The sequence below is a fragment of the Bos mutus genome, chromosome 11 (assembly GCF_027580195.1).
Source record: "Bos mutus isolate GX-2022 chromosome 11, NWIPB_WYAK_1.1, whole genome shotgun sequence".
Lineage (NCBI taxonomy): Eukaryota > Metazoa > Chordata > Mammalia > Artiodactyla > Bovidae > Bos > Bos mutus.
The window spans coordinates 32,343,297-32,360,591 of record NC_091627.1 but is presented as its reverse complement, the minus strand read 5'-3'; the positions used below and the strand labels follow the sequence as shown (position 1 = coordinate 32,360,591).

Below are 17,295 nucleotides of genomic sequence, written 5' to 3'. Positions count from 1 at the left end.
ATGGATGGGAGTCAGACTCTTCCCGAGTGCTCCAACCAGACAAACAAGCCGACCCATTCCTCATGGAATCATGGGCGCTGTTCCCTTCAAAACGTGTACTGACATTTTGAGGCAATCCAGGTTTTCAGTATTTTGTAAAGTTGACTTTCAGCTGTTTCTTAGATGCCCCTACCTGAAAAATATAAATGTCTCAAAGTGGAAAAGCTGGGTTAAAGTTTCTGTACAATGTAAGTTTAATCCATGTCCCCTCCTCCTGTCACCCTCCCTGGGCCCTTGCTGGTTCTTGACTCATTTTTTTCTTTATTCATCTGAAAGATGAAGCCAGGGTATCTCACTGTTTTAATTGCATTTCTTCAGTTATTAGTATGACTGGACACTTTCCACATGGTTGTCAGCCTGGGGCTTCTCTTCTGTGAATGGCATATTCGTATCTAACCTTTGAGGACTTTCTGCACCTTTGATTTGTAGACTTTGTTGTTTATGAGATGAACCCTCTGTCACATGATGCTTGTCAGATCTGTGTCAGGCATCCGCTTCGTGCCCAGCACCGTGGCCCATCTCCCTCGGAGAACGGAAGATGCTGGCCTGCTGTAGATCATATCCGTTAGTTGTCTTCTCTACCTGGTGCTGCAGCAACTGTCAGCCCCCAGGGGGTGTTAACTGTGCTGACAGCTTAGCAGAGTTATTATAAGCCTTTGTGATTAGCTCAATGGTAGTTTAGAACTTCTGCTCCAGATGTGCTCTGAGAAGGCCGAGCTAGCAGATCACCAAACCTGCTCAGCAGGGAGTGAGTTGGAAGCAGTCAAGCACGGACAAAATAGAGGAGATGATGCTTGATCCATGTGTGAGTGGTGACAGGGAGCAGCAGGGACAGAGGTGACAGGGCTTCTCTGGGGCTGCGTGGCAGACACCATTCCATCTGCAGCGGCCTCCTCCCGTGGTCTAGTTAAACAGAGTGATGAGGAGGAGAGTGTGAGAAGAGTTACCACAATGAATCCTTCCCAAGTGTTGGAAAGACGTTTCGCCTCTCTATGGACCTTGTTGCCAGTCTCATTTAGTTGTCCTGAATGCCGTCACCAACAGCTCCCAGATTGCGATCTCAGCTCCCTGGCATCCCTGCACTAAACTTCCAGTCACGTGTGAATTTCCATCTGTGTGTGTGTGTGCATGCGTGCTCAGTGATGTCTGACTCTTTGCGACCCCGTGGACTGTAGCCTGCTAGGCTCCTCTGTCCATGGGATTCTCTAGGCAAGAATATTGGAGTGGGTAGAGCCATTTCCTCCCCCAGGAGATCTTCCCAACCCAGGGATTGAACCTGCATTTCTTGTGTCTCCTGCATTGACAGGCAGGTTTTTTTCATCATTGTGCCGCCTGGGAAGCCCACTGGTCCAAAGCTGAGTTCCCAAACCTCTCTTTACCCTAGAACCCACTCTTCCTTGGTCTTCCCAATCTCGATCAGTGGCAACTCCATTCTTATAACTGCTCAGCCCCAAACGTTTGAAGACACCCTTGCCCCCTGTCTACACTCCACGAGCCCCTTCTTGCATGATGTACCTCTAGGCCCCCTTTTCTCTCTCACCCCTGGCAGCCATGTCCCATCTGCATCACTGTCGTCTCATGCTTGTGTCAGCGCGGTGGTCCCCCAACTTGTCACCCTGCTCTTGCCCTCGTCCCACTGCCCTGTCTGCTCACAGCCACCAGAGTGATCCTGCAGGGATGTTGGGTGAATCATGTCACCCGCCCCCAGCTCAGCATCTTCCCAGGAGGTCCTCACCGCCCGACCCCTTTCACTCACTCGCTCAACTAGGGCAGCGCCAGCCTCCTGGCTGCTGCTCAGACCCTCCGGGTGCACGCCCACTCTGGCTGCACACCCACGCCGGGTGCACGCCCACTCCAGGCTTCCTGCTCCCCAAAACCCGAGAGCTGCATAACATGCTCTCTCACGTGTTTACGGAAATGTGATCCTCACAGTGACTCCTCCCCAGCCTCCCCTTTACAGTCACCTCCCCGGGAAACCCTGTGTCCCGTGCCTCCCCTGCCTCTCCAGGCCCTGCTCTCGGACCTCCTGTAATCATTTATTCTTTGTTCACGGCTGTCTGCCTGTCCTCACTAGAAGGTGGGCTCCCAGGTCAGGACATTGTGTCTGTGTCCCCAGAAGTTACAACAGTTCCTGTCACACAGTAGCTACTCAATAAATACTCAGTAAATGAATGAGTGGACTGTGTTCCTGTGTAGAGGATCTCATTTATTCCGTCAAGGAAAAGTACTAATCCCTGGGTAAACTGGTTTATGGAATTTATTCAGATGTTTGGAAGGTGTTTGACAGGGCTCTCTACCCCAAAAATGATCCCTGTGAAGCTCTGTGTCCCCGAGTTACTTAGAAATAGGAGTTGGAACAATAGGATCTTTCTCTGCTTGGAAAAGTTTTAATACTAGAAATTTAATACTAGAAAATTACAGCATTCTAATATGGATGTTCTGGAGGAGGAAACGAATAGTGAGATTTCTAAGGCTATGAGGCCTCTGAACTCTAGTGGGGAGATTCCAAACCAGAGAGTAGACCAGCCCCTCGCCTGGGTGGGCAGCTGGCAGTGCCTGGGGGCCCTGACGGCCCCTCCCTTCTGCTGCAGGCCCTGCTGAACGGAGCGCCGCCTTCCTCAAAGCCCAGCTCCCCTGCCCTCATTGAGACCAAGGAGTCCAACGGGAGCATTCACACCAGCGGCTCTATATCTGAGGAGCCCGAGGAGCAAGATGCCCAGGTATGGGTGGGGCTGAGCCCTGGGATGTGGGCAGAGATGAGGAGGCAGAAGGTGAAGAGTCCTGAGCTGAAGGGCAGTCCTGGCCCCTAGCTGGGCTCCATCCTTGGAACTGCATAACATGGGGCAGGTCACCCCCTACCTGGTCTCACTGGCCCCTCTTCAGTTACTGGGGATGGGTTGGCTAAGGTCAGAAGATGTGCCCACTGCCACGGCCTGGTCCAGCTCTGATGTCCCGAACCCTGTAGGTCTGAGGACAGTGGGGACACCAGTGGACACTGCTCCAGGACTGGACTGTTTTGGAAGTGGGCCTTCAGGGCTGTGACCACCTATCTAGCTAGGTCCAAAGCCCGCAAGTGCTGTGCTCAGATGGAGGGTTTCCAAAGGAATCAACAGGCTGTCCCCCTGAGACCAGGGTCCACTTTGGGAGTTCAGGATCCTGTCCAGGATCCGTCCATTACTGAAGAGCTTCCTCAGTATAGCCACTGACAGAGGCAAGTGCTGAGATGGGTCTCGGCCCTGTAGAGGCTGCCGTGAGCTGGTCAGCCTCACTGCCGGTCTCTGCTGCCCTGCAGAGGCTGCCGTGAGCTGGTCAGCCTCACCGCCAGTCTCTGCTGCCCTGCAGAGGCTGCCGTGAGCTGGTCAGCCTCACCACCGGTCTCTGCTGCCCTGTGCCTGCAGACCAGGTGCTGGAGGACAAGAGGGTGGACGGGGCTGAAGAAAAACTGGGTTTTCCTGAGCACCACAATGCTCAGTAACTCTTCCTTGTTGTGATTTTTTTGATAGAAAGTGGAATACCAATGCAGTGTAATTCACTAACAAGGACACAAAGGCTTAATTAGCAGCCTGTGATTTCTTCTGTCCTCACGATTAGCCAGTGTCTCATTGCTCTCAGATATGCTTCAGGGACAGAGGTTCCTGGTGCTGGAAAAGAATATCCGTGTTGTGTTACAGAGAAGAAATTGGGGCTGGAGGAGCGTGGATTATACGGGTCAGATTCCACCCGAGGCATGCCTGAGCTCCAGCCCAGGGCATCTTGGTTCTAGCTTCCGGATAGACTCTTGGACCCATCCAGACAGCCCTAACGAGCCCAGTCCCAGTTGTCGTTTGGACTGACGGCTGTGTAGTCATGGTCTGGAGTCATGTGTCTGGAGCTGATGCTTTTCCTTTGTGACCAGGAATAAAAATGGTAGGGGGCACCCCAGCCCCACCACCCCACTAGCAGTAAGATTGTTAGTTTCTCTGCATTGCTTTCCCCCTCAGATCTTCCTCCCCTCAGATGAGCCAGATCTGAGCTCTTTTAAGAGCTCCCTTAAGCCCAAGGGCTGGGGGTCTTTTCCATCCCCTAGAATGCCGATGCATACGGCTGTATGACACCCCCGTCCTCATAGCAGGAGGTGCTGGCACCGCGCTGCCCAGCAGCAGTCTCTGACTCCAGGTCTCCTGCTCAGGAGCCCGGTGGCTGCTTCCCACACTACCATTAGTGGGTGGTCACTGCAGAGCTCCTGTTAGGGGCCTGGGGCCTGGGTGAGTTCAGGGAAAGCCGGAAGCCTGCGGCTTTGGGTCCAGACCCAAGCAGGATGGAGCCACGTGAGACCACTGGGAAGACTTTCCCTAGGAGATGGTTTTGAGAGCCATGGGGCGGTGCTCTGTGATCCCTTCTGTTTTCTCTTTCCCCCAACACTGCCGTGTATCTCCCCAACCTCTCCCCGCTCCACCCCACCTGCCCCCCCAACTCTGCTGCCCTGCCTTGCAGGCCGACAACCCCTCGTTCCCCAACCCTCGCCGGAGGCTGCGCCTTCAGGACCTGGCTGATCGCGTGGTGGACGCCTCCGAGGACGAGCATGAGCTCAACCAGCTACTCAACGAGGCGCTGCTAGAGCGGGAGTCTGCCCAGGTGTAAGCGGCCCCGTGGACACCCGGCCCCTTGGTCTTAGCCTTGAGCGGCCCTGGCACACACTCCAGGAAGTTTAGTCTTCTTAAATGTGTCTCACGGGGCTTGTTTGCACTGCAGAGTGAAGAAGAGAAACACCTTCCTCCTGTCCATGCGGTTCATGGACCCCGAGATGGAAACCCGCTACTCGGTGGAGAAGGAGAAGCAGAGCGGGGCTGCCTTCAGCTGCTCCTGCGTTGTCCTGCTCTGCACGGCCGTGGTGGAGATCCTCATTGACCCCTGGTAAGGGGCGGGCAGGGCAGGCCCGACAGTCGGGAGGGCGGAAGGGGACAAGCTACCTGGGCTGGAGGCCTGAAGGGAGAAGGCCTCAGATGGAGCCTGACTCAGGGTGTCAGGCTTGGTTCCTTGTGCTGCACCCCCAGAGCAGTCCAGGGAATGCTGGGACTGCGCCCTGCACCCCCTTCCTTCTGTCTGCCCCTGGGTCTTGGAATAGAACTAGCGTCAAAGTGGAGCTCACACCAGGGCTGAGAAAGCTGAGGAAGGGAGGGGTCCAGGGGATGGACATCTGGCTGGGTGGGCCTGAGTGGTGCTGGGACAAGAAGACGGGCTGGAGATGCTCTCCAACCTCAATCACCATGGCCCACCTGCTCCCTTTCTTGGTTCATCTTAGTAAAGACGTATTTCAGGCTCTGGGTATAGACTTGTCTCCTCTCACGGCAGCAGGTCCTCCAGGGCAAGGCAGGGTGTTGTGGAATCCTTGCCCCAGTCCTTGCTGAAGTCTGAACTGAAGGATGGCTGCCCTCTCCCTTGCTTTCTCCCCGTAGCTGATCAGCAGTTCGTTCCAGTTCAGGGATTCCCCACTGGGAGAGGTGTGGAGCCCTGTTCTGATCACAGTTTGGGGAACTTAAAAGAGCCTTGGACTTGTCATATAGTCCTAGGTTCGAGGTGTGGCTTGTCGCCTATTTGGTCTATGAACTTGGACACATCACTAAGGGCTCCTGGAGCATCAGTTTGCTCCCTTGTAAAGTGAAAGATCAGGATGCTGATGATCTGAAGATAGTAATATCTGGCTAACTCAGAATTGTTGTGAGGACCAAATTCTTTCATTTACTCCACAAACATTTACTGTCTACTTTGCACCTAGGGTTAAGGTCTAGGGATGCAGTGAACACTGTCAGCTCAGCAGCCCTTGGCCATAAGCTGCTCTGTTCCATGCTCTCCCCTTCCATCATAGTGACATGGCAGAAGGCTTGTTCCTAAGAATCCCTTCCCAGATTTTACTGGGCTCTACCCAGGGCATCTGTAAGTCTGCCCTTCTCTGGGAAATGCCTCTAAAGAACAGTTACAGCTGGGGAGGGTTGCGTGTCCCCAGACCCTGCATGCAGCTGTGTGGAGGGGAAATCACATGGAACTTTTAGGGTACAGGCTTGGCCTCACTTAGAGAGTCTGCCCTCTGTCTCCCTTCCTCTGCTCTCCTGGCCCCCGACCCAGCTCACTAAGCCCCTGCCCACGCCCCACCCCCGCCCCCAGCCCCTGGGCCTTTCCTCATCGTGTTCTCTCTTACAGGCTCATGACGAACTATGTGACCTTTGTGGTTGGGGAGGCTCTGCTCCTGATCCTGACAATCTGCTCGCTGGCTGCCATCTTTCCGCGGGTAAGAAGCGCATCTCCTCCTGGCTCAGAGCGTCTGGAAGTGAGTGTCACTCCCGGTGAGAGCGGGTGCTGATGGAGCTGTGCGCTGTCAGGTCCTGACAAGTAGATGACTCCTGTTGCGATGGTTCAGCACCATCCTTTTGTTTATGACAGACTCCTTCACTATTGGCTCTGCACCCACTTTGGTCCAGGCCCTTGAGCACGTGAGGGTGAGAGAGCCTGTATCAAGATAAATGGGAACCTGTGTTGAAAAGCAGAAGAGGACTGGCTGGAAGGTGAACTGGCTCCAATTGCAAAGGACCCAAAGCCAGACACAAGGGATTAAGACTTTCTCCTATAAGCAGTGGGTGCCAGGCAGAGGTTTTGATCAGAATGACAAGGGAAAAGCAGCATTTTAGGAAATTTAATCCAGCAGGTAACTCACAAGTAACTTGGGGGTTTTAGGTACACTGACCCAGGGAAGGCAGGAGGGCCAGGCAAAGTCACCCGGCCCTGAAAACTCCCCTGACCTGGCTTCACCACCCGGAGGCCAGGAGTGCACTGCTGCCGGAGGGCCACCCACAGGCTCCGGGCTGATGCCCAAGCAGCTCTGGGAAGGGCTCTGATACCTGGGTCATGGTGTGTCTCCCACACCGTCAGCAGCACTGGCAGGCTGAGCGGGGACCCACGTGCCTTCTCAGGCCTGCCGCTGTCGGGTTTTGGTTGATGCGCATGCTCAGTATGGCTTCCCAGGTTGCTGGGAAGTGTGGGAGCAAGCAGAGTGATTAGCAGCCATGTCTACAGAGGAGAAAGCTGTCAAGGCTCAAAACCCTTGAAATTCCATGCTTATAGGCCTTTCCTAAGAAGCTCGTGGCCTTCTCTACTTGGATTGACCGGACGCGCTGGGCCAGGAACACCTGGGCCATGCTGGCCATCTTCATTCTTGTCATGGCAAACGTGGTGGACATGGTGAGCCCCCACTGTCCTGCTGAAGGGACGCCCGCTCTCAGAGGGTTCTGAATTGACCTGCATGAGCAGTTGCCAGCCCATCCTCCCCCCCGGCTCTCCACACTGGCTGCTAGACACAGGTTTGAGTGGTGCTTGGGTTCCTAACTGATCATCCCGACCAGCGGGGTCATTTCCCCGGGGTACCTCCCAGACTGCCTCTCTCCCCAGCCCAGCTCCTTGCTCTCCCCGCATCCCGGAGCCCAGCTCCAGGACCTGTGCTGGGGGCTTTACACAGGTTGATTCATTTAATCCATATAATAATCCCAAGAGGTCGGGATCATCTGTAGTTTCATGTGAAAAAATGATGCTTAGAGAGGTTAATTCAGTTGTTTTAGGTCACACAGCCAGCTAGCAACACAGTGGAGAACTGAAGCAGTTCTGAACCCGTCTTTTCTTCCTCCATGTCTCACTGCTCAGGGGCCCTGTACTCTAAGCTTTCTTCGTGTCTAAGTGTCCCCTAGTGAGTCTAGTGCCAGGTGTCCAGCAGGACAAGGGAGGCAAACCTGCTCCCCGAGAGGAGCACTCCTGTTGGGCCTTCATCCATCTGAGCGAGGCCAGACCTTCCAGAAGTGGGTCACCGAGGGCGGCTGCCTCACTGAGCCCAGGAGGCTGGTGGCAGATTTACTCCTCTGTTGGGGCTTCCCTGATGGCTCCGATGGTAAAGAATCTGCCTGCAATGCGGGAGACCTGGGTTCGATCCCTGGACTGGGAAGATCCCCTGGAGGGCATGGCAATCCACTCCAGTGTTCTTGCCTGGAGAATCTCCATGGACAGACGAACCTGGCGGGCTACAGTTCATGGGGTGGCAAAGAGTCGGACTGAGTGAATGAGCTCACGTGAGATCTGCTCTCCTCAGTTCCTGCAGGTTCCATGAAGGGGCAGAGGGGCAGTTGTGGGCAGCCACCAGCCAGTTATGGAGCACTGGGCGCTTAGAGCCGTCACTGGTATTCTCTCGCCAGGCCTCACAGCTCCCTCCAATGTTGGTAGCACTAGGTGCACTCTCTTAAGAGTCCTATTTTTTTAAAATGTAACCTTATTTGCGTTGTTCTCTTTAACACTGAAGCACAGGAGAAAACTCAGCATGGAGACTTATTCTGGCAGCATATAGGTGAGAAGCCCTAGGCCATTCGATCCAAGTTCATCAGGAATGGGGTTCAGAGCCCTGACATGTGCCCAGGTAGCTGGAGCCACAGTGCAGGGAAGAGAAAGCCTAGGCCTCCTGCGTGTCAGGAACTCTTGAAACCTGATGTCTGGGGTCGTGGACACTGGAAGGACCTCATCAGGAGGTCCTGTCACCAGGGGAGGGGTGAAAATCTGGCTAAGTGTAAGACTTTCCCCGTGCTAGAGTCACATGCTGAGGGCTTTCCCAAAGCCAGATAAGAGCCAGGGGGTGAGAGTGAAGCAAAGTAGGTCTGATTTGGTTTATGGATGCACTTTCCATTGACCACATCTGCCCAGCAGTGGGACTGGCAACCAGATTCCAGAAAGGAGTCTGAGCGGGGACCGGCTGCCTTCACAGTGAACCGTGAGGTTGCTGACTGGCTGGCCCACGGCTCCTCCGGGACGACAGTGCGATGTGGGCAAGAGCATCTTGGGCCTGAAACCTAAACTCCAGATTCCTAGTCTGGCTTTACCACCTGTTTAATTTTGCTACTTTGGCCAAGGGTGGCCTGTTTTATATGATCATGTGTGTGCTGTGTGCTAGGCTGCTTCAGTCATGTCTGACTCTGTACGACCCCATGGACTATAGCCCTCCAGGCTCCTCTGTCCGTGGGATTCTCCAGGCAAGAATGCTGGAGTGGATTGCCCTTCCCTTCTCCAGGGGATCTTCCTGACTCAGGAAGATCAAACGGGCATCTCTTATGTCTAACCTGCATTGGCAGGCAAGTTCTTTACCACTAGAGCCACCTGGGAAGCCCCTTATATGATGGTACCAGTACTCAGAATACACAAGAGAATTTTCATGATCATTAGAGATGATGGTAAAGCTCTTAGCAGGAAATTACTGACTTTCGCATTACTATCCCCTGGTAAACTTTCCCTTCTTGCTCGGGGCTTCTGAGGGAGCCATGGGAAGTAGCAGCTGCCACGGCCCAGCCTTTTCTTACCGGTGTCTGCTGTCCCCTTGCACCCCATGCTCTCCTCACCCACTCATGGTCCTGGCCTCCAGCTCAGCTGTCTCCAGTACTACACAGGACCCACCAACGGCACCGCAGAGATGCAGGTGGAGGATGGCTGTGTGGAGAACCCCAAGTATTACAACTACGTGGCCGTGCTGTCCCTCATCGCCACCATCATGCTGGTGCAGGTCAGCCACATGGTCAAGCTCACACTCATGCTGCTCATCGCGGGGGCCGTGGCTGTCATCAACATCTACGCCTGGTGCCCCATCTTTGACGACTACGACCGCAAACGCTTCCAGCAACACGAGTAAGATGAAGCCTGTTTGGAGATCTGCATGGTCTCCCTCCCACCCGCCTCCCCAGTCCCCGCTTCAAGGTCATGGGCCTGCAGTGAGCTGGCCATCTGTCTCTAGGGCTGATCAAAGGCTTGTATGGGAATCAGGGTTCGTGGCTTCTCACAGACGGGTTGGCTGTAATCCCAGGACGGATCCTGTCCCTGCTTGAGGACTGGAAGGCCCAGGTCACCTCAGTGTTAGGCTGGGTGCAAGTATGTGCTGTTATCTGTCCCGACAGCTTTCCGATGGTGGCCTTAGAGAAGATGCAGGTGTTTTCCAGCTCGGGGCTCAATGGCACTGACAGGTAAGGGTGTCTACTTTCCCGTCCTGCCCTGCGTTTCCGGTCCCTTTCTTCAGGAGACAAAATACAACAGGCCAAAGCCCCAGGGTCTCATCCTTCCAGAGGCACACTGTCTGGGACGTTCAAGCTCGAAAAGTCAGCATGTTTCTGTGGGAGGTTGGAGCAGACTTTAGTGCTTATCTGGCCATGCTGGCTTCTCCTGAGGTGAAGAGAATGCAGAGCGGTCTAGAGGGTGGAATAGAGAGCAGGCTGGAGAAGTGGAGAGAGAAGGAGCAGCCACATGGGTGACAGCTGCGGGACAGACCTCAGAAGCCAGAGGAGGAAGGGGCCCTGTGGCATTCAGACTAGAATACCTGGGTTCTTTCCCCACCACAGTGGTTCTCTGTGGGGCCTCAGCAGGCCAGTTTTCCTGAGTCTGTGTCATCTGTTGAAGAGGTTATCAGTAGAATTCTTCAAGATCCCATCTTAGCTCTGAAGTTTTAGAATGTTATGATGCAGTGACTTGACTAGACTTTTAAGTAAGTTTAAAAAAAAGAAAAAAGATTACCTAACAGAGAAGATGGATAGAAGACTTGAATAGGCCTTTCACAAAAGAAGTCTAAAGAGGCACTAATAAATTAAGGGCATTCAAGTAATCAGGATCATGCAAATTAAGAACACCAGGAAAGACTGTCACACACCAACCAGTTTGGCAAAAATTAAGAAGGCTGATAACATCATGGATTATGGTGACCCATACATTCCTGGTGGAAGTATAAATGGTACAACCATTTAAGAAAACAATTTGGAGTTAATTAGTAAAGGTGAAAATAGACCTATGACTCAGTAACTCCACTGCTATGTATACACCTTAGAGAAATTAATGTACATGTTATTTGTCCCCAGATGTGTGTACTAGAATGTCCACAGTTGCACTGTTCATAATAGCCACACACATACAAACATCCAAATCAAAGGAGAACCCCAATGAAATTAAGACTAAGAGGATATGTAAATTGTGGTATGTGCATATAATACCAATCAGCTCCACACAAAAATATGGCCGACAGTTATAGAAAAGCATGGTGCAACTGTGCCCTCATTTCATCACTGAGACGTTAGTCTCTCCCTTCTCCAGATTCCTACATGGTTGCGGCTACTGTTGTGATCAGTCAGGTGATGTGGTATTTAATAATAAACATCCAGGGAGCAGCTCTGAAGGCCTGACGTGGATTCCAAGTGCAGCCAGAACTTTCCAGGAGTTGGCTGGCAGTTAAGACAAAAACCCAGTGATTTCAGAAATTTTTACTGCCCAGTGGGCATCTGGACTTGATATGAAAGTGCTTAAGTGGCTGAGAAAGGTTTCTGGGGTGATAAGAAACAGAATAGCCACGTTAGGATAAAAACTCCCTTGTCAGCAGAGGGCAGCATGGCACACTTTCAACTGAATTCTCTGGGCCCCACAGGCTGCCCCTGGTGCCGTCTAAGTACTCGATGACAGTGATGATCTTCGTCATGATGCTGAGCTTTTACTACTTCTCCCGCCACGTGAGTGCCTGAACACCCACCCCTTCTGCACCGACTTCTCAGGGCCTCCTGAGAAGCAGCCCCGGGATCTAAGAACCCAAGGTCCTGGGGAATGCCGTTTTCCTTACCCGACATGGCATGTGACCCTGGTCAGGCCACCACCTCTGCCATTTTCTGGTCTCTTCCTCAGGAGTATCAATACCAGAACAACAGTTCTTACCTCTTGCTCTGACCTGCTGATGGAAGCCTGGGGGTAGGGCACAAAGCCTGGATAAAATCTCTAATTTCCTAGGCCAGGGGCTCATGGATCTCCACTCATCCTGGCTCTGGGGGTCACTAACACACTGACTACAGAGCCAGAAAGGGAAAGAAGCTGGTGAAATTTTTTTTGGTTAAAAGGAAAAAGAGGAAGAGGGAGGAGAAGTACCCACACAAGGAACTTACTTCCATATTAGCTCAGGAGCCACCCAGTGGCTTGTCAGAGAACTGCAGCCACCTCCAGCCACTTGGCGACTGGAGCCTGCTGGAAATGGGGACTTCTCTTCCCTGCACTGAGATCCCCACTGCTGCCACCACCCACAAGGCCCATCTGTAGCTAAAATGAGGTCCCAGGAGGCCCCTCACATCCTCCTGTAACCACAGAGGCTGGGATCCTCACCCCAGCTGTAGGGTGTAGCCTTTTTTGATGAGATGAATCTTTCTGGGGTTCATTTCCCCTGCTATCCAGCCATCTCCATCTTCCTTTCAGTTTTTCCATGTTGGAACCTCTCAAGTTCCCATTTTTCAACTTTTTTTTGGTTGTTGTTTCACTTTATGGGATCTTAGTTCCCCAAGCAGGGACTGAACCCAGGCCCACAGCAGTGAAAGTACCTGGTCCTAACCACTGGACCACCCGAGAACTCCCTCAAATGGCCAGCTTAGGGCACACACCTTGCCTGTGTCTATATCCATAGGTGGAAAAGCTGGCACGGACACTGTTCTTGTGGAAGATTGAGGTCCACGACCAGAAGGAACGTGTCTATGAGATGCGACGCTGGAATGAAGCCTTGGTCACCAACATGCTGCCTGAACACGTGGCACGCCATTTCCTGGGGTCCAAGAAGAGAGATGAGGTGAGGCGAGGCCCCATGCTGGAGCCATGGGGCTGTCTTCTGGCTTTGTCTTCTTGTGACATGGCCTGGGGGTCCAGGTAGGGCTGGACCTACACAGCACCACAGTATTAGAAGCGAAAGAATCTCTTTTGGTGAAGAGCACCACCGTAGACATTGTTTTGCAAGCCATTATCTCTGTGAGGCCCATTTCAGAAGACGAGGCCTTAGCGGAGCCTACCTTTCTGTCAACTCTGATTGTCCGAGTGGTTCTCATGCCTCACTTCCCAGCTTCCCACTGCCCTCTTTCCTAGAGTTGGGGCTGTTGGCAGGAACTAGCAAAGCTCTTTTTTGGTTTCCAAAGTTGCAATGATCTACTTTCTAATTCAGTCAGGATAGTCTGGGAGACGTGTGGGTCCAAAAAGCTGAGTGCACATGTCACGGGTGTGAAGGACATTCATTTTTGTAGCATGTCATTAGACTGTCTTTGAGCACTTTGGCCCTGCCTCTCTTTAGGAGCTGTACAGCCAGTCTTATGATGAGATTGGAGTTATGTTTGCCTCCCTGCCCAATTTTGCTGACTTCTACACAGAGGAGAGCATCAATAACGGTGGCATTGAGTGTCTACGCTTCCTCAATGAGATCATCTCAGATTTTGACTCTGTGAGTGACTATCCTGGCCCCCGCATCCTGCCACAAAGCCAGCCCTTCCAGACTGCACCCCAAGAAGTTTGGGAGTTACTTTGGCTGCTGTTTTCCCATAAAAATTCCTCCTCAAAGCGCATGGCCTTCTGGAGTTGTCTGGAAATGTTGGGTCCCAGGTGGGAGCCTGGGAAATCACCTACAAGTTCATAGGATAAGGTCTGGCCAAAAGAAGATTCTGAGGCCCCTCTGGTTCCTCTTATCCTCAAATTCAGATTCAGCAAACATTTATCAGGTATTAATAACTTGTGTACCAGGGGAAATGCTTTTACATACATGTTCAACACTTCAAGACTGGCACTTTTATCCCTGTGTTAATATGGTAGAAACTGAGGCTAAGAAAATCAGGACATTGGCCCAGGATAACATGGCAGATGTTGGCTAAATGAAGCTTTAATAGGAAAACATCTCTCGATGCTTCTGGGTTTGTTGTAAAAAAAAAAAAAAAAGGCAGATCTGTCATTTAGTTGGCTCATTCATCTCCCTTGACTGCTGACAATTCTCTCTTAACACTGGCCTCAGCTTCTGGACAATCCCAAGTTCCGGGTCATCACCAAGATCAAGACCATTGGTAGCACCTACATGGCAGCTTCAGGAGTCACCCCAGATGTCAACACCAATGGCTTTACCAGCTCCAACAAGGTAGCTAACCAGCAGTAGCTAGAGGAGATGGATGGGGCATGAGAGAGGCAGCCCACACGTCATTGGTGGGAAACGGTGTAATAAAAGTAGCTGCCATTAAGTACTCTATTAGCACCATGTGGTACAAATGCAAAATGATTGTTATATTCACATCTTCTTTTCCATTATGGTTATTACAGGATATTGAATAGTTCCCTGTGCTATACAGTAGGACCTTGTTGTTTATCCAGTCTCTGTGTAATAGTTTGCATGTGCTAATCCCAAACTCCTAACCATCCCTCCCCCACCCTACTTGGCAACAAGTCTGCTCTGAGTCTGCTTCTGTCTCATAGATAAGTTCATCTGTGTAATATTTTAGATTCCACATAAAAGTGATATATGGTATTTGTCTTTTGGACCTAGTGTGATAATCTCTAGGTCCATTCATGTTGCTGCAAATGGCTTTTTCTTTTTTCATGGCTGAGTAGTATTCCACTGTATATATGTGCCACATCTTTATTCATTCATCTGTCATTGGACATTTGTTTCCACGTCTTCAGTTCAGTTGCTCAGTTGTGTCCGACTCTTTTGAGACCCCATAGACTGCAGCATGCCAGGCTTCCCTGTCCATCACCAACTCCTGGAGCTTACTCAAACTTGTGTCCATTGAGTCGGTGATACCATCCATCTCATCCTCTGTTGTCCCCTTCTCCCACCTTCAATCTTTCCCAGCATCAGGGTCTTTTCCAATGAGTCAGTTCTTCGCATCATGTGGCCAAAGTATTGGAGCTTCAGCATCAGTCCTTCCAACGAATATTTCCTTTAGGAAATATTTAGGACTGATTTCCTTTAGGATGGACTGGTTGGATCTCCTTGCTGTCCAGGGGACTCTCAAGCATCTTTTCCAACACCACCATTCAAAAGCATCAATTCTTCAGCACTCAGCTTTCTTTTACAGTCCTACTCTCACATCCATACATGACTACTTGGCTATTGTAAACAGTGCTGTAATGAACGCTGGGGTGCATATATCGTTAAAAGTTTTCTCCAGATATATACCCAGGACTGCAGGATCATATGGTAACTCTTTTTGAGGCACCTCTGTATGGTTCTCTGTGGTGGCTGAACCAATTTACATTCCTACCAACAGTGTAGGAGGGTTCCTTCTCTGAACATCCTCTCTAGCATTTGTTATCTGTAGACTTTTTACCAACAGCCATCTCCATTTTATGGATGACCTTAAAAACACATGTCTAGGATGGTGTTTATAAGCTAGCTGAAGGCGCCCAGCTGGCCCCAGCGCTCACAGCCACTCTCTGGTGCAGGACGAGAAGTCAGACAAGGAGCGCTGGCAGCACCTGGCAGATCTGGCCGATTTTGCGCTGGCCATGAAGGACACGCTCACCAACATCAACAACCAGTCCTTCAACAACTTCATGCTGCGCATTGGTAAGGCCTCTCAGCACGCCCTCTCCTGCTGTGCGCCTCCTCCCCAAGCAGGGGACTCTACAAATCAGGGGAGGGGTCTTGGATAGACCTGATGCACTTCGGGTGGGAAGGGTCACACTTCTCGAGCTGAAGGGACCTTAAGGGTCTTTAGGTCAGTGATCAAACTGAAAATGTGATGCTCAGCCATTCCTGTCCCATGCTGTTTATGATGACCTCCCTTCTGAATCTGGCTGGGGCTTCAGTTTGTCTCCCTTTCCTTGGAATCTTCTGTCACTTCAGTCCTGCCCACTAGGATTAACATCACCCATCATACACTTCTGGGGAGGGGAGTTCTCAATCCTGGGCAAGGTCACAGGAGACTTGAAGTACCAGGTGGGTGGCAAGAGAAACTGGCAACTTCTGCACTAAATTATGTAGCACAGCAGGGTGGCTGACATCTGCTGAGCACAGTGAGGATCAGAAGACTTGATTTCTGTCCTCTGGGAACTCAAGAGTCAGGCTTGAGATCAGGTTATATAACCAGGAGCTTTGTGGCTGGAGTCAGGCGGAAATTGAGGAGTTGGTGGCTTCTGCGATGTGGCTGAGCTCAATTTTGTGACTCCCCCTCAGGAATGAACAAAGGAGGGGTCCTGGCTGGGGTCATTGGAGCCCGGAAACCACACTATGACATCTGGGGCAACACAGTCAACGTAGCCAGCAGGATGGAGTCCACAGGGGTCATGGGCAACATCCAGGTAAGGCCAGGGGACAGAATCAGAACAGTGCATGTGTTGCTGGGCACTGTGGCCTCTGTTCTGTGGGCCCAGAATGTTAAGCGGGTAGTGTTGCCGTAAAGAGCAAGAATGGGAAGAGCTGCCTCAGTAGAAGGGAGGAAATATTTCAACTCTATTTGCAAAATGTAGGTTTAGGTTTTGGGTAAGAACATCCTGCCTCTTGGTGTGAACTAGCTAACATTTTAGGCCTCCAAGTGCTCCCCTCAAAACCACCAGATCTTTGTCACTGGGTCTGGCAGGAGAGCTCCACAAAAAAGGCAAAGAGGAGAGAAAAGCAAGATACAAGTTGCCAAACAAGATGACCTATGGTTGACCTCCTAAGAGAGCAGGCAGGAAGGCTACCTTTAGGAGAGAGAAGAGCTGGGCAATCCTTCTCTCTGCCCCCAACTCACCCCCAGTCTGTGCCCAGGCCAAAGGGGACAGGAGGGGAGCCCTGCGGGCCTGAGTATGGGAACTGTGCTGGGTGCTGCCAAGCCCCTCAGCCCAGGCTCACTCTCTAACCCCAGGCTCTCGGTTCTCCTCTACAGGTGGTGGAAGAAACCCAAGTCATCCTTCGAGAATACGGCTTCCGCTTCGTGAGGAGAGGGCCCATCTTTGTGAAAGGGAAGGGGGAACTGCTAACCTTTTTCTTGAAGGGCCGAGACAAGCTGGCCACATTCCCTAACGGCGCCTCAATCACACTGCCTCACCAGGTGGTAGACAACTCCTGAATGGCTTCCAGCCCTACGAGAATCCAAATGGGAGGGAGAGTTTATTTTTGGGAATCAAAGAAAGGCTTCGGGAAAGGACATGTGACCAAGTCCCAGCAACCCAGGCTGTTGAAGTGTACACTCACATAGACTTTAGGTTTAAAAAATCTCCTTCAGCCTTCATTTTCCATGGATGTGCGAGCTCTGAGTGTGGCCATACTATTCCTCAGTGTGCCTCTAGCCTACCCAGAGAGTAGGGCTCACAGTCATAGTACTGGAACGTTCCTTCCAGAGCCCTAGTTCTTACCAGCCCTCTTCCACCCAGAGAGGCCATGGCCACTGTGAGTAGGAAGGGCTGCCAGAGGTGGAACAAGGCTGCTGCCTCTGTGCCTGGCTGGGAGCACAGGCAGGGCAGCTC

General features: G+C 51.8%; 1 protein-coding gene across 2 annotated transcripts in view; it reads left to right on the top strand.

Annotated features, from left to right (window-relative positions):
• The window catches only part of ADCY3 (adenylate cyclase 3), an 83,329-nt gene extending 66,212 nt beyond the window's left edge, over positions 1-17,117 (top strand). For both annotated transcript variants that reach the window (XM_070379215.1, XM_070379216.1), the window contains exons 9-22: positions 2,631-2,759; positions 4,513-4,655; positions 4,771-4,932; positions 6,217-6,304; positions 7,135-7,251; positions 9,461-9,720; positions 9,987-10,052; positions 11,495-11,576; positions 12,509-12,667; positions 13,160-13,306; positions 13,868-13,987; positions 15,292-15,415; positions 16,025-16,149; positions 16,716-17,117. In XM_070379215.1, the coding sequence (XP_070235316.1) occupies positions 2,631-2,759; positions 4,513-4,655; positions 4,771-4,932; positions 6,217-6,304; positions 7,135-7,251; positions 9,461-9,720; positions 9,987-10,052; positions 11,495-11,576; positions 12,509-12,667; positions 13,160-13,306; positions 13,868-13,987; positions 15,292-15,415; positions 16,025-16,149; positions 16,716-16,898 (1,905 nt within the window). In that variant the 3' untranslated portion in view covers positions 16,899-17,117. The remainder of the gene's footprint in view (positions 1-2,630; positions 2,760-4,512; positions 4,656-4,770; positions 4,933-6,216; positions 6,305-7,134; positions 7,252-9,460; positions 9,721-9,986; positions 10,053-11,494; positions 11,577-12,508; positions 12,668-13,159; positions 13,307-13,867; positions 13,988-15,291; positions 15,416-16,024; positions 16,150-16,715) is intronic.
• The last annotated feature ends 178 nt before the right edge of the window (positions 17,118-17,295 follow it).